This window comes from Melospiza georgiana, chromosome 1 (genome assembly GCF_028018845.1).
Source record: "Melospiza georgiana isolate bMelGeo1 chromosome 1, bMelGeo1.pri, whole genome shotgun sequence".
In the NCBI taxonomy this organism is placed as follows: Eukaryota; Metazoa; Chordata; class Aves; order Passeriformes; family Passerellidae; genus Melospiza; species Melospiza georgiana.
The window spans coordinates 8,707,356-8,724,468 of record NC_080430.1 but is presented as its reverse complement, the minus strand read 5'-3'; the positions used below and the strand labels follow the sequence as shown (position 1 = coordinate 8,724,468).

At 37.5% G+C, this 17,113-nt stretch overlaps 1 protein-coding gene across 4 annotated transcripts in view; it reads right to left on the bottom strand.

Annotated features, from left to right (window-relative positions):
• Window positions 1–17,113, bottom strand: part of RBM33 (RNA binding motif protein 33) — a 101,828-nt gene that overhangs the window by 69,604 nt on the left and 15,111 nt on the right. For all 4 annotated transcript variants that reach the window (XM_058024963.1, XM_058024973.1, XM_058024981.1 and 1 more), the window contains exons 3-7: window positions 14,987–15,035; window positions 13,091–13,167; window positions 10,324–10,615; window positions 9,147–9,257; window positions 2,313–2,484 (exon numbers count right to left, since the gene is read on the bottom strand). In XM_058024963.1, the coding sequence (XP_057880946.1) occupies window positions 2,313–2,484; window positions 9,147–9,257; window positions 10,324–10,615; window positions 13,091–13,167; window positions 14,987–15,035 (701 nt within the window). The remainder of the gene's footprint in view (window positions 1–2,312; window positions 2,485–9,146; window positions 9,258–10,323; window positions 10,616–13,090; window positions 13,168–14,986; window positions 15,036–17,113) is intronic.

Below are 17,113 nucleotides of genomic sequence, written 5' to 3'. Positions count from 1 at the left end.
TTGGGGAGGGAATGACAGCATCCATGCAAAGTCAAGTCTGTCAATCTTGGATGTGCAGAATCACTCTCTTTAAAATACATAAATTGTTTTCCTCCTCACTTTACACAAAATTTCTCAATTTTTAAGGCCTTGTCCTTAAAGGTACAGTCCAAACTTTCAGTTTTTCAGCCAGAGTAGGGACCAACATTGGAAAAAAATCCCAAACAAAACCACACAAAAATTCACATACATACTACACCTATGACCACAGAAGTACAATATAAAAACTGGATTTTAAAAATAAGACGATTACATCAACATCAAGTATATTTCCTCCACAACATGCCACTGCTTAGACACATAAGTGCAGGTTCAGAACCCACTTGCAGAAGTTAAGACTGATGCCACGAGCACCTCAAGTGCTGCATGCAGCTACACATCACCCACCACACATCAAAATAGCATCAGCTCTATTATGAGGGGGCTGCATATTGAATTTGAGAGCACTGTGTCCCACACACAGATCAAGCAGAGGAGAAGGCACGGGAGATGGTTTTGCAAGGAGGGAAGCAACAGAAACAGTCCCTGCTTCCCTGAAAGCAGCCTCAGACTGCTCAAGAAAAGAGGGGATGAGCAGAGGAAGAAGAGATTCTCCTTCCCTCCCTGGGCTCTTCCAAGCACAGCCAGGTGTTCATTCATATGAACACAGCTCCTCCCTGGCTAAGAACTCGTGCACAACTACAAATACAAATTCATTTACATATATAAGCAGTATGTTGTCATTTCTCCTCATCATCCAGATCTGCAAACTGATTACACTCTGTGCTTCTGGACACAGAGCAACTGGACAAATTTAGAACACTTCAACTTCCCAGGCCTGCCTGAAATCTCAGACATGAGGCATCACAGCGAACATAAGCCAACTAAGCAGGGCATAACAAGAAGTACTGCCACATCCAAACTGACCTTTGTTAGCACTTTGCAATTGGTTCTGCAGAAGTCTAAGGGTTTGAGTTGTGTATTTTTGATTAGATAGAAAGGGAATACTTTAATTTGGTAATACCAAAGACATTTTTACCCTTCACATTCTTTAAGATCTGATTACATCCAGAGAATAATTACTATTCCCACTCTGAGAAGGCTTCATGTACAGGCACTGAAAGAAGATAATATACTTCTTATCAAAGGTGACAAACTTGGTATTGCCAGAAATCAATTGCACAGCTGTCCTACAATACCCCTCTTCTGAACTTTGAAAATCCATTCTTTACATTATCTTGGATGAAGAATTGTTTAGGAAAGATCTTAGCTACATTACTGAGAACACTGTATTTTTACATCTTTTTTACCAGCACACACTTGGTCTCATCTTGACTGTACAGTTCTCACACACAGTTAATGCAGTGAATCAGCAATTATTTTTCCAGTGTCTCTAAGTGTCAAGATTAATTTCACTATTGCTGGTAATAAAATGGTTTCAAATGACATCTTTAATCAGTAAGTAAGAATGCACTCCTCCAATAGAGACAAGCTGTCACAAAAGGTCACCAAAATGTGACAGGATGGAAATTACGTTTGTAACTTCAACTGAAATGTTAATTCCTCTTTAAGTGTTTTCTGAACTATGTTCATATTTTAGAGTAAGGAGATGTAGGTCTGCAATGAAATTTCATTTTTAAACCATAGCAGCTGTAAAAATTTGCTCTATAATCTTAAAAGGAAGCAGATATTTATATCTGCAAACAGAATTTTTGTGGTTTAACCTTCTACCACATGGTCAGTTATCTGGTCTCTATCAACAAATCATTAAGAAAAACTAGTATATGGATAGAAACCATTTCACAACAGCAATATTGTGGTTTTGCCAAACATTAGTTTAAAAATCTCTTTATAGAATCATCCACACGTGCACTCATCTTTTCCTTCTATCTCAGAGCTACATCCCAGATTATTTAGAATTACATTTGGAAGTCTAATTCAAATCACTGTTCCCTTAACAGTCATGCTCCACTATAAGGTTTTCTCCTTACTGGCCGGTCTTGTTTTTATATTAAACTAAATCCACAGACAGATGAAAACAAATGCAATTGTCCTTTATCTTGTAATTACGTGCAGAAATTTAGTTATTCCAGTGCACTCTTGTTTTTAAATTTTCTGTTTTGTCAAGCCACCAACACCTTTTGTATAAACAAGATACAGTCTCTGTGTGGTTTGTAGAAATGTGGTCTCATGGTTGCAAATATATTTGGAATGCACCTGAGCTAAAACACCCTTTGCCTTTTACTACCACTCATTACAGCTCTGCAAAACAATCCATTGCCACAAAGCCTCACCCAAAGTTTCTGGAATGTTCCTCCTTTCTCTTGTCACATCTGAGAGCCTGATGATGGTTCCTTCTTTCCGTTCGGTTTTGAAACGTAATCGTCCGGACTCTTCATCATCATCCTCCTCCTCATCAGACTCTTCTTTTGTTTCTTCTTGAAGTTCCAGAGACCCAATAGCTGCCTAAATCACAAAAAACCAGAGGACATGTAGCCTCAAAAAACCAAGTCTCTTATAAACAGTATCAGAAGCAAGCTTTCTTTAAAAGCCCCTTTCTACAAATTCTGCTGGCATTATACATTGTGTTCATTATAATTCAGGGAACATTTAAGAGCTGGTGATTTTTTTAAATAAAAATATATGTACTATATGATAAATAATAAAGTAAAACACATTTAGAAAATAAATTTGCTGTAATATTTAAGGGATTATTGAAACTCCAGTTAGAACCTCCATCTGATTAGTAGGTACTTCTGCACACAGATTTTTATCACTGAATTGACTATGATGCAAACTTTGGTTACTACCAGATTCAAATAACAGAACAGTAAAATCCATTTTTTTTTCATCTTTTAACAACTGTCAGTACCATGCTGTTAAAAAAACCTAACCAAACAAGATAACCTTGTATCTCAATCCCATTCCTCTAGGTATGTATGCCTTTACCTTGCTCCTCAAATACCTCCCAGTTTCAATTCAGTACTGGATGGGAGAATAAGAATAAGATTGGATAAAACTGGAAATACCAAATTTATATTCTGGATGCTATTGGAATGCTTCTGGAATTTACTTTCCAGTTCTCTCTAGAACATTTATTTAAATAAAACAATGTTCCAAATGAAAATGGATCCCTCTCCCTCAAATGAATAGAAACTTAGAAAAAGATTCCATTTTCACATGTAGGCCTGATGAAAATGTCCAGAGTGTTACACAAGTTATACTGGATTTCTACAGCATTAGAAGTGTTCTAATATCATGTGATTCTCCATAAAAATTTTTGGTTACTTGATTATGTGGTATTTGATTATTTCTTGTACAAGCCTACTTGTTCATTTCTTAGAGCCTGTTAAATTAAAATGCACATGCATTTTAATTCTATGCAAAGCCACTAAATACATCATAAATTTAATGCTGCTTGAGGGCAGTTAAAAAATGAGCCAAATCTAACATGTAAAAATGGTTTAATCTTCTAATTAACCAGATCAGTGCAGAAATTTATATGAGAAAGGCACAGCAAGTGTGACAGTCAGGTGGACAGATATTAAATCACAAATCAAGAAAGAATTAATAGCATAATTGTGCAAGAGATTGCAAATTTCCCTATCCAGCAACCTAACTGCATCCATAACCAAAATAAAAATGTGTGAAGCAAGATCAGAGACAGGGTGACCTGGCAAAACAGTTTCTGCTTTAAAAGACAGCAAACCAGATGAACTCAAGCTCAAAGCTACTCCAGCTTTGGTCTGGTGAATAAATGATCTGCATACTTAGTTACAGGGCTTTAATGGGCTACTGATCCCATTTTATCCATTCCAGACAAACTTTTAAGCCCTCCATTTCCTGACCTCATAAAACTGCTTTAAGATACAACTTCTTCAAGAACAGTCAAATTTTACAAAAGATTTTAAGGCTTTCATGTTACAAATATATTTATTTTGGTATAAAAACTTAATCATATTAAAAAAAAAAAAAACAGGTAAAAACAACAGGGAAAGCAGGAGGAAAAAAACACCTTCAACAAGACTGAAAGAAATCCAAACCTCAAAAGCAAACCCAACTGAGCACAACTGGTCTAATTAACATATCCACATATAATCAAAACACCTTTGAGGGCAAACATTTGATACTGGTGGAACAGAGGAGGGATGTTAGCAAGGAAAGAGATGCTAACATGGTTTAATGAAAACAAACAACACCAAGAGAAAGACAGGGCTGGCATTTTCCTTGAAAAGAGGGACTCCCAAAAGAGCAAGGAGAAGCAATATCTCTATTAAATCTGCTTTTCATAAATATCACAAACTCCATAATTTTACTGTCTGACTTCTTCCTTTTAGAAACTTTTCCTTGAGGATCAGGATTTGGAAGTCAGAACTGGAGCAGCTGTTTTGCAAGACATGCTTACTCTACACTGAGCCTCCTGCTTTACTATAAAGCACAAACCCCAGACACATCTAGGACCCTTAGAAGCTACATTGGAATTCTGGTTTTTATTAATCAAAGACTGGTCTCAGTCATGTAATCTCATCTGTGAGTGCTAAACTTAATCATGCAAGGCTCTATGTGTGGCTCAAACTTCAGAATTGGGACTAGAAAGAGTAATGAAGTCTACATTGTCCTGAAAACTTCTGCTATGTTTTAATGAAATGCTATTAAAAACCCTGAAATTCTGTTGCATTTTGACAATTATCATTCTGGAAAAAAAACTCTATTCTAAAAAGAAAATATAAGAAAACATCCTAATTTCTGACAGACTATCAGACTTACCTACAGAACAATAAAAAAAAATTCCAAACTTTTCTAGACTAGCATTATTCTACTCTTACCCACTTATACCAATTCTGAAGTCTTGGTCTGACTCACTTTATTCATCAGCATAATGCTCATGCCACCCATTAACCAGCAACAGCCATACAAGCATTACATATCAAAGACAAAAAAAATATCAAAGGAGCCAATGAAAAAGCAGGCACCAAGGCAAGGCAGTGCTGGAGAATGGTAACTGACCCATATCCAAATCTGATTACACCTTTTATTGAGGGATTTATGCAATGGAACACAAACATTTCTGACAGCCACCCATAAGTTCTCTCCACACAGCTCCAGGAAAGGTTGGCTGAGCAGGGTAGGAGCCCACATCCTTCCCCTGCAGTTTGTTCTGCACTTGTAAAATGCAAGATTCCTGCAGGATCTTTTCCACCTTCCAGCCAAACAGAAGCTGCTTTGCCAAGATACAGCAGGAATGGATTCTATGTTTCAAAAAAACAACTGCAGACACAGAATTAAGCCTTATTATTACTTACAGGATTGGCTTTAATACCTGCTAATCATGAATATCTCTGCATAGATTTTAACAGCCCTTGAATGGCCACTTGAGGTCACTGCACTGGACTCACCAGCCCAGGCTTCCCAAAGGGAGCTCTACATTTCCCACTATGACACCCTGCACAAAGCTACCACAGAGCTTTGCTGACCCTTACACAGAAACAGAATGACCTTTCTGGTGCCACGAGGTCAGGGGCTCCTGCCATCCTCATTCAGTAACTGTGCCCTAAATCCCAGCCACTGAGCAGGACTCCTCACACTGGGTTATGATCTGCTGTGGAGAAGGGCTGAGCGCTCCTGCCCTGAGCAGCTTACAGGAATGGTGTCACACACAGCCCAAGGGATGCTGCAGAAACACTGACACAGCATGATCCTCCCAAAGATGGGATCCCCCCAGACACAGGGTTCAGGAGAGCTTTGTTCCAGATATGCAGAAGATGTGCAAAAACAACTAAATTAAAGGTGAAACAAAGAACTTCTACTAATAAGCCACAAAAAAGGAAGTGGAGGCATCTGCTACAGGTAAACACTGAAGAAGATGCACTTGCTCAATCCCAGGGGATCAAAAAATAACAGGGCAGATAGGAGGATATTATACCTATTCCAAGGGCACCTCGATTCCACAGATGAAAAATGGAGTCAAAAACCAAATCTAAGTGCCTTATAATATGTTTAAAAATTGGCTGTTTTGATTTGCACTCTTTTCACCACTTTCCTCCATGCCGGCAGGTCATGTTTTCAAACTTGAACAACAGAATTTAAGTGCAGAAGTTTTGGCTAAGCACAGATGCAACATATCAGACATAATATGTTATTCTGTCTACAAAAAAAAAAAGAGATATGGGTATTTTTTCCCCCAAGCCTTTATTCTATCAAAAGAAAAGCAGTATGCAGCATTTCTTCATGAAATGCTTTCTTGACTAAAGTACTCTTCACTTCTTATCATCATAACCCAAGACACAGTTTAAATTATGCAATGATAAATCCTCTATCATTGACTTCACAGATTACTTTCAATATAAAACAAAGACATTATGAATTCCAATTTCACGAGATTTAATTTTTATGAACACTTCACAGAAGTAATTAGTGATATTTTCCCTCTAAAATATTTAGGACATGATACATCATGTGGCTGTTCTGTCACACCTATTTGCTGCTGAAACTTCTGGGTGTTGGGTTTTGCTTCATACCTTAGGAAGGCAAAAATATTTTCTGAAGCAATGCTACATTTTTAAAGGAAGCCACACAGAGTGTTGTTTATTTATTAACCCAAGTTCTCAAATTTTAAGCACTGTTTCAAAAACAAACTTTACCTGACTACTCCCCACTTCTCCCACCTGAATGCCACTTGTAACAATTGTCTCCCCTCACTTATTCACTTCTTTCCCCCATCACGTTCCAATTCCCCAGCCAGTCAGCTTTTCTCTTGGTTTACAAAATGATTTCTTATTTCTTCATACAATATAATAAGAAGCTTTAGCTGGTTTTAATGTAACTGCTCAAAATAAAACACCACCCAACATTCTCCTCTGTTACTCAGATGCCAAATTTCAACCAAGAGATAAAAATGCTCTTTCTTTGTACCACATCCATTACAGCTCCACTCTTGTTGCAGGAGAATGCCAACCTTTACCCCTGTTTACAAGCACTGAATGTTATGAGATTTAAGGAAAAGTGCTGTTACTTTACACTTGAATAAAGAACAGAACTCTTCAGAGCTGGAGGCAGGCATCTAACCACGCAATGAACAGAAGTGAATACTCTACAAAGGTTCCCTCCCATTCTTCAGAGAGTGCAACTGTGAGCCTACTGCCAAATGGAAGTAAGATCCATACAAAATGATAAAGGAAAAAAAGATGGTACTGTTTTGGAGAAAATAAACCTGTGACAATCTACAAACCATGAGAATAAAGCCAAAATGTAGAGTAACTGAAGGTATGGCCAAAACATTCACCATATATGATGAACAAATTCCATAAAAGCTTCCTTTACAAAACAAATTAAAAACTTGCATCAATGGTACCTTTTGAATTAAACACATTTATTTCTGAATTAGACAAATTTAGACAATGTGACTATTAGAGGATTCTCACTCTGGAGTTCATGCTCCCAAAATGAAGCTGTGCTTTTACAGCAATAAGTTTGGCACTGAATCCCAGCTATGCATTTAATTTTACACGATGTGCATCGTGTCCATCATCTCAGACTGCGGCTGCAGACACAACAAATGCATCAGTTCATCTCCAAAACACCAAAACAAAAGTGTGCATCATCAATCCAGTGAAGGAATAAAAAGTGTTCAAGGATTTCACAGCTCTTCTGAAGGGCAGATTTAACATTTGGGAAGTAGGAAATTAATGACATGAATGTGTATTTGGTGCAAGATGTTGTGCTTGCAGCAGTGGAAGCTGAAGGATGCAGGTGGTCCCTTTCAATGCAGATCTCCACCTACCAAAAAATGCTGTTTTACCAAGATAGGTTTGATACAACTGGAGCATCACAGCACACCCAGTTGTGAGAACTTCATACAGTAAGGCTGCTGTGTCTTTGAGGAATTAATTTCCTGATGAGTTAAAGCTCCAAAGAGGAAATACACTCTGACTACACTTCTCAGCAGGTAATCCATTCAATCCTATTTAATTAAGAACTGGAATAAAAGTAATATTAAAGCAGATTCCTGGTGGGGAAAGGGAAAAAATCTTCCATTAAAAACTTGCTGCAAATTAAAACTGGTTGTGATACCCTTGCCTAATAACAAAAGGGAAAACCTTGCAACACAGTTGAAGCGCAAAAATAAAAAAGCGACTTTTATGAAAGCTTGCAGGGGCACAAAAAATCATTGCACATGCATGACACAGGATTTCTGTTATTTTTATAAGGTTAATTAATCAGTTTATCTAGCCAGTACATCCAATAGGAAATCACTTCTGTCAGTAACCCAGCCCTGGGTCAGCTGGTCCAGGGGCTGCCTTCCCTTTTTTCTTGTTATGTCTCTTAGGTTCTGGTAGAGCATAAGATGTCCTTGTCAGGAATTATCTTCTTAAGACTAAACAGAATCTCAAGAATGTAGAGTAAAGGCTTGTTAAACTGTGATAGAGGGCAGGAAAAATACTAGAACCTACACAAATATGTATTAAAAATATACAAGGCTGTAGATATACATAAAATATATAAAAAGCTAAAAAAACCTTCAGGCATCACTACCAGGCTATAATTAGTGAATGCATACTTGGCAGACTTTAGCATAAGCTTTCTTATTGCAAATGAAGGAACTCTCCATTTTCCTCACTGAAGAAGATAAATCTCACAGGAATTTCAGTCTCAGCACAACTTTCAAAACAGCAAACTCTTTGCCTGTCTAAAATACCAAACCTTCCATGCTTACACTCCCCTCCCTCAAAGGGTGATACCCAAGAACTGTGTGTACATCCCAACAGCACCAATGATCCACCTGGAAAGGGAAGCACCACAGCTCTGGGAGACTGAACAGACTGTGCAGTATTACTGTCATCTCCTACCCAAATGGGCCCCTGAAGTTTCTAATGTTGAAGCCAAGACTAAATATTCACATTTTGGGCTTTCCCTTATGATTCTAATCCCAAGGAAAGGAGGGGATCTGATGTATCTGACAATATAGATGCTATCACAATTCATTTTATATATAGAGTACTACCATCAACTGACAAAGTTGCATCAATTCATACCCAGCACCATTCCATGTATAATTCTATGTACAATTCTACAAAATCAAACTGTAACAGAACTAGTTATTTAAAGTTTCCATTAAATTCATTACATACCTCTTCTGATTCATTAGCCATTGTCTGGGTTTCTTCCAACTCCTCATCAGCTGCATACTCTCCTTGTTCTTCCATTGCTCGCTCATTATAGGATTGCATGTAATCTTCATCCTAAAGCAGTAAACAGGAGGCAAATGAATAGGTGGGGTCTGACTGCATTGCTGCAGCTTCCAGAGTGGAAGAGAAGTATGGCATCTCTGGGAACAGTCAACTATAAGTGATATGGCACACTACAGCATAATTAGCAGGGTTTTAACTAGACAGTGATTTCAAAATTATCAAAACCAAAACAGTTTCATTCATATCCCAGCTATGTCATCATAAAGATCCCATTTAATATATCTGTCCCAACTACTTCTATATATCTGCATCCACTGATTACAAATTCATGAAGCAAACACTGCAGGACTTTCTGGCCATAGCACATATACATTAAGACCAGATTTACCCATCAAATATAAACATTCTTAAAGCATTCTGCAAGGGCTTACATATGAGTGAGTTCAACTCTGAAAAACTATGAACATAAAACAAAAGCAAAATCTTGCTTAAGTTTGCTTGTATTTTTCCAACACCTCACTGATCACGTACAGTTTTGATTAAGATTAAATCATTTCATTAACAATTAAAGTCAGTGCATGTTCTCTAACATGCTGCTTAAATTATATTGAATTATGCAGGTGACATTTTCTGAACTAACCTCCAATCTCTTTATTCAGGTTTAGACAGCTCTCAGTTACAAAAAGGATGAACAAGCAGGACATCAATCACTTTGGGATATTAGCACCTTAAAGATGTCTTTAGCAGGTCAATAATCTTTTCACCTTGGAAGGACTTTATCAGATCTTGTCTAAAGCCTGGATAAAAGCTTTTGCATTAAGTACTTCTAACAATTGGCAGTGCATCTCCACCACACAAAGCAGTTTTCTTCCTTAAGGATACAATCCTCAAGGTCATGATTCTCAACTGCTTTGCAGCATGACAAAGGAGCATTACCTACCGCCAAACAAGCTGTCAACACAAACTTTGTCACAGCCTAGATAAAGAAACTGGCAGACAGTGATAATAGGTCTAATTTCCCCTCCTCCCCAGGGAGGTAAACAGATTTTAAATCAGTCTAAAACCCTATGCACGTGAAGCAATGTTATCTCTGAAGATACAATAGAAGGAAACTCACTGGAAATTCATCTAGGGGTTCATTGATTTCAAGGTCTAGCACTTCATCTTCTTCTCCAGGCTCTTCCCCATATTCTATTTGGTCTTCTGTCAGCTCAGGATCATTGCCTTCATAATGTCCTTCCTCTGCATACTCTGAGGCATATTCTTCAGGTGCTTCAGATTTGTCATAACCAATTTCATCTTCCCCTTGGTCATACTCAGCCTCGTGTTCCAGGGAGGGGTCGTTGATGGACTCGTAGGATGTCAGGATGCCAGGTGTGGCATTGAGGCTCACTGTGACACCTGGAGAGCTGTGGGACAGGGGCACAATTCAGAGGCTCAAGTCTAACTGGCAACTACTCACAAAGATTCAGCAAAACAAAGCCAACAAATGTAAAATCTCCAAGTTGGTGGATAGAATTATAGCCCATATACTGTTTGACTCCATGCCATGTTCTCATAATGCATACTAAAATGCAGCTTATCACCAGCTGCAGGCTATTTGACCAGGGGAATCAAACCAACCAGATGGTTTAGCAGGTCAAACTGGCAAAAGTCTTGCTTGGTAGCCAAAGCAGACCAGATTCAATTTTAATTCCAAGAATAACAAAAAAAACCCACAAAATTACTATAACTGTATCTGTTTTCCCAATCTTTCAGAATAGACTAGCAAAACATTTTTTACTAAATGTATTAACATTGTTCATTCTTGATTATTGAATTCAAACTTGCATTTTTAATGATAGATTTAATGTTCTACATAATGTAAAACAAATAGTCAAAACTGTAATGTAAATGTTTAAGACATTCTTAACTAGCACAGACCCTGAAAAAAAAATCAATAGAAAAACTGCCAAGTTTATAATCTTCAGGCAGGCAAAGCAAAGCTCAGGGTTTACTGTTTACAAAAGTCAGTGCCATCAACACAAAAAAGCAACTAACCAACAGCAGACTAGCTCTTGATTTGAGAGCTCTGTGTATAAGGAAAACAAAGAATTTTTTTTTTTAATAACATTCCTATTATTCTCCATTTTCCCAAGTTTGGGGGAACAAGACCCAGGCAGCTTTGAGCTATTTGCATCTCTAGGAGAGAGAAGATTTAAAACAAAAGTGAAGACATTATGCAGGATTATCATTATCCTCCCAACTACAGAAACATGAGGTTGACTGGAAACATAAGGGGAAGGGAAAGGCTCTCTGTGGCAATAAAACTGCTAAAAATGCAAAATTTGTCTACAGAAACCTGCTTCCACTGAGCAATATCATCACATTTGAGATAATATCAAATTGGTTTTATCACTACTGTGTCTGGTCACACAGCCATCCCTGCTATCCAGGAGTCTCAAGGAGGACATACAGCAAAAACCAGCCAAGAACTCTAACTGGGATTCCCCTTTTTGAAGGGAACAGTCCCACCCTCACTGCATGGAGAAAAATGGCAGCCAATGAAGAGATTGATGGTGGAGCATTTTATCACACCCTCACCAGTCCAACATAAGGACAGGAATCCTTATCCTAATTACAGCTAATACAGAGATCTCAGAGATGGAGATTCCCCTATGTATGTTACACATATAGATACATTCACAGCCCTTCACACGACATGCCTTGCACAGCATGCAATAAGGGAAGCAGGAAAAACAGGCCAGTGAAAGCAGCAATAGCACTGCATCACTTTGGCATTACAAGCATTTTCTCTCCTACTTCACTCCAGCTTGAAAAACAAAAACAACAAGACATTCATTTTGACTTGTAATGCCCAAAATTCAGCTGAAAAACTGTATTGCCACAGGGTATTCACAGGGCAGGATTCTCAGTAAACTCCCATGGAAATATCTTAATCCTATTAAGTCTGTTCAAAATTTTCTGCTGTGTAATTGTAGAGAAATGTTTAAGTCACAAATTCCCCTCCTCAGAGTCTTAGGAGGTAAGACAGATTTTTAAAAGAAATATGGCAGAAAAGGACTATATAGGAATGATGCCTTTCCCTTGGTCCTAAAAATTAAGAGCCAGACACAATGAAGGGATAAAGGGTTTTTACCTTGGTATTCAATAAGGATCCTTATGGTGCACCACTTCACCAAGGTGGAACATACAAAATGCACACAACACATGACAGATCCCATATACAATTTACAGACCTTACAAATCAGCATATCTAACAAAGATGCCCCAATGAGAGTTTTGAATGAATAGTGTGATATCCTCCCACCCCAAGGAATTTTCCCCTGGCTGGGCCAAATCTCCAATTTACAGGATGGATTCTAGAGAGGACTTTGGCTTCCCAAGATAGTGCAGGGTTTTCCAGCCTCCTACTACGAGGCCTTTGGGATGTTTGGTCACCTGGCCTAACAGAACACTAGGACTATGATAAATTATCAGACTTAAGGAATTACAAGTATGCATGCTAAGTGTACTGAGGATACATGAAAGTGATATGATATACAAAAGGCAAAAAATCAGCAAGCAACACTGAGGCAGTAACGAAAGCTCTGTAAGTGCTTATAATTAATTCTATATGCACAGCAGATGACACTATTTCTTCTTATAAGCTTTTTAGAGATTTGAAAAAATTTATTTGATCAAAATAACAAAAAAATTATTTTACTGAAATGTTCACAATGCTACTGTGTACATTATATATACATCACTAAGTAGCTGGCTATGTAAAAAGCAAAACTATTTTAAGTATATAGCAATAACTTTAGTTGAGTAGTTATTAGTTATCAGTAACAGGAGTCATTCATAGCTTTGAGTTATCCAAGACAAGATTTAAAAAGAAATACCGAAATTCTTGTTCCTCTTCATTGTCACTCTGCAGAAGATCATCATTCAGCTCCTCATCTGACAAGTCTGACTGATTCTAGGTTTCAAAAAAGTCAATCATGAACAAAAAAGATACAAACTTAGTTAAGTACTGAAGGCTAAATATTTTTCATGAAGAATACATCCCAAACTGAGAGCATATCTTCAAAGAAATTACATAATTCAATGAGAAAAAACACACAACACAAGATCACAAATCTTAAAATACATTTTTGACAATCCTAAGGAAATTTACAGAACTCAAATTTGCCTGTCTATCAACACTATTTTTTTACTGATGTATTCTCAAATATGGCCAAAGATGACAACTCACTGAGGACAGACCAGGAAGGAAGAAAGGTAAGCTCTTGTACACAGCCTTGTGACCTTGATGCATTAGACAAGTCAAGAAAACACATGAATTGCAATTTCTAGGGAGAAGAGACAGGAGACTGGAGCAAAGGATATGATAAAGAAAACTGAAAAATCATTATTACTTTGTAAGAGAAGAAAAAACCTCCTAATTTGTCTCTCAAATTAAACAACTTTCAGTTGTTTTTTTTTTTTTTTAATATAATTACCCCCTAGGGAGAGATAACTGCAGTTCTGCTGAGCAACATTTCCAGCCTCTAAAGTAATAGGGCCAGAAAGGTTACACAAAGATAGATTTATCTAAAAGTACTGGGATGAGATTAAATAGAAGAAAGTTTAGCCTAAATAACTCAGGGAAAACTTTCTAAGAAATCCAAGAAATTATAACCCCATTATATGGGTCCATACTCACAGGTATTGCCCTGTAACATGGCAAATTAAAAAGATGAATAGAAAAAGCACCAAAAAAACCATAACACACTGGAGAATCAAGTACTGGTTAGTATTCACATACATAATTTTTAAATATAAGTAGCTTTATCACCTCCATTCAATGTTAATTGCTGCTGGTTCTGGTAACTGTGTAACAAACATCTGCAATCATTATCCTACTACAATTTTATTCTCTTTAAACCAGCACATGAGAATAAGGAACTTTCTATCTTTAATAAGAAATGGTTACAGAAGCTGTAATAATTTCAAGAAGCTAACTTCCAACACTTAGAAGATGGTTACAAAAAACTACAACAAATAAAACTCAACTCTTAATAGAGCTAGGTTTCTTAACAACCTATTGATTTCCAATTAAAACTTCAAAAACTACTTTCAAAATTAGCTCATTTACAAGACAAAATATAGAAAGAGGTCAATTTGATTTTTTAAACTTAAGTCCCATCTTCTCCTATGGATGTCTGGCAAATCCAAAGATACATTTAGCTCTTTTCCCAGAGTTCAATCCTGGAAATAGGTACCAGCAGGAAGAGTCTATAGAAGACATGGGGAAAACTTGTTTATGCTCCCCAGTTTTAACTGCTGCCATATTTTTCCCCTCACTTTAAAAGGGGAAATCCTCTGTTTACTCATCAGGCAATGAGCTGGCAGATCAAGCACACTGAGTGTGAACCTTCACAGACAGCAATGACTGCTTTTTTATTTACTCTCTGGTAAATACTACTGGTATTTTGACAAGTGATTTTTAATAGCCAGGAAACTGGCACTTGGATTAAATTTTCCATCACGCTAATTAGCATTCAGGAGACCTAACTGGGTTGAAAAGAAATTTTCCCCTAACTTTTATTTTAAAAAGTCACACTTGGAGGTATTCCACAGAAGGAAACAAAGCCTTGGGTGCAGAATGCTGTGGCAGTAAGGCAGACCTCAGGCACCTGTGGCTGTGCTCTGGGGAGGTGACTGTAAAATACACAAGGTCAAACCAAACACCTGAACTGTCTAAGCTGAACAACATTCACATTTTAATATCTGCAATTTTAATACATAACTCTTACCTTTTTTCCAGTCAGCAAATCCTCTCCAAGCAAGTCATCATCAAGTTCACTGTAAAACAGTAACAAATTTAAGAAGCTGAAATTTACAAAGCAAAACCAAAAACCTTACAGGGCATATGCCTTAAAAATTTGCCTCAAGGAGAATTGTTGCCAGGCCAGCACAAAGCGTATTTTAGCAAAGCATTCAGGGAATAAAAGGTTTTTACTTTTCAGTGAAACAACAAATCATACCAATTAAATAAATCTGTATTGCACAGGCATTTCATTTCTGTATGCTCTCCTTTCCATATCCCCTCAACTAAACCCAACACAGGAACAGGGACAGCCAGCCAAACCACAGCCATTCCAGATCCTTCACTCCAAGGCCATTTGGACACACTGTCCAAACTCCAAATTGCTGATTTCCAGCTCCCCGGGGAGGCCATGGGACAGGAATGTCCTGTGGGCAAGGCTCAGTCCACAGGTCCCCATGTGGTCCGAGCTGAGAGCCTGGAAGCTGCCTGGCTTGGGAGCATGGACCTGTCCTGAAAGCCAGCCTTAGGCCTTGATCTGGCATAAATACTTCATTTCCTCCTCCTCAGGTTGAGGGTAAGGGCAAACATACACTTGTAGGGTGACAAAATCAAATGCATGTTTCATCAGTTCTGTATTTGTGCCCAAGAATTCAGGAAGCACAGAAATATTGGCTTACAACACTTCTGCCATCACAGTGCAACTGCCCCATAAACACAATTGGGTGCAAGGAACTACATCCAAGGGGAGCTAAACTCCACAAAAACAGCTTCATTTCATTCCTCCTTCAGTGACAGAATTATTTAGTGACAGGGATGACCAATCCCCTTCAATAATAAACACCTGTTACTGACAAAAAAACATGTATTAGAACATGTATATCAATACTACAGTGAGATGCCAGTGATTTGAAATATGAGCTGTACTTTCAGAGGAGACTATTTCTACCTGCACATCTTAAAAAAAAACAAAGAGAAACAAAACCCACCACCCCTTAGGTAGTACATAAAAACCAAATCATCCCAAGTGAGAACAGCCTATATGAACTGCAAAGGAATTTGTGTAGGAGTTGCTTAGAACTACATGGCAAATGCTTGAAAATGGGGACACAATCCCAAAACATAGATCAGTTGGTTTTCATATGGATCAATCTCTTTCAGAGCCAATTACTGTACAGGTAACATAGGAGGGAAGGGGTAGTGAGGGTTGTAAAAATCCTCTGGGCTAGGAAAGAACAAATGATACACCAAATAAGCCCTAAATAAGACACTAACATCAGTATAGAGCATTTATCCACTGTTACTGATCACAAACAGGTCCAGGAATGACTGAACATTAACAAATAGCAATTGTTTCGTGCTCAATGTAATATTAAACAAAAATTAGGGGATAAGACATATCACACATTCCAAAGAGCAAACTGACTAAAACTTCAGCCTTTTCTTTCGGAGACAGGAGACTCTGTGGAACAGAAATGGTTGCAGAAGAATTTCCTACTTCAACTTTGTCTCTAAAAAAAAAATCACTAATCTTTTCAACTGTCAGTAATCTGACAAATGCACCAAAATGTTTGAAAATATTTCCCAGCACTATGGCCAACCATTGACAGCTTTTAATAAAACTGCACTAGAGAAATTCCAAGAGATGGCAAGAGCATATGTTGCAGCAGCATTCAAAGATAAAAACCAAGTTTGGGTAGCAAGAAATTCAGATTAAGGAAAGGAATGCAAAAGAAACTGAAAGATTAATTTAATTATCTAAACATACCTAGGCCTACTTACCATATTACTAAAAAGCACTCTTGATGTGATTGTTTAGAAAAAAATTAACATTTGATCTCTAGAATTAACTGCAAACATATTCTAGATTTTCAGAAACTCTAACCTATTGCCTGACAGTCAAAAAAGCTGTCAGGATATAAATGAAGTTTGTATCAGAAGCAAAAAGTAGTTCACAGGGTGCCCTTCAAAACCTATTAAAATATTCAATATCATTCAGTATTTTCATTGATGAATTAGAAAAATGACCATGAGTAACTTTTTTAGTAAACAAAGTAACAGTGAAAAACCTGCACAGGAAAGTGGAACTATCTCAAGCTCCTTTATAAGCAGCCAA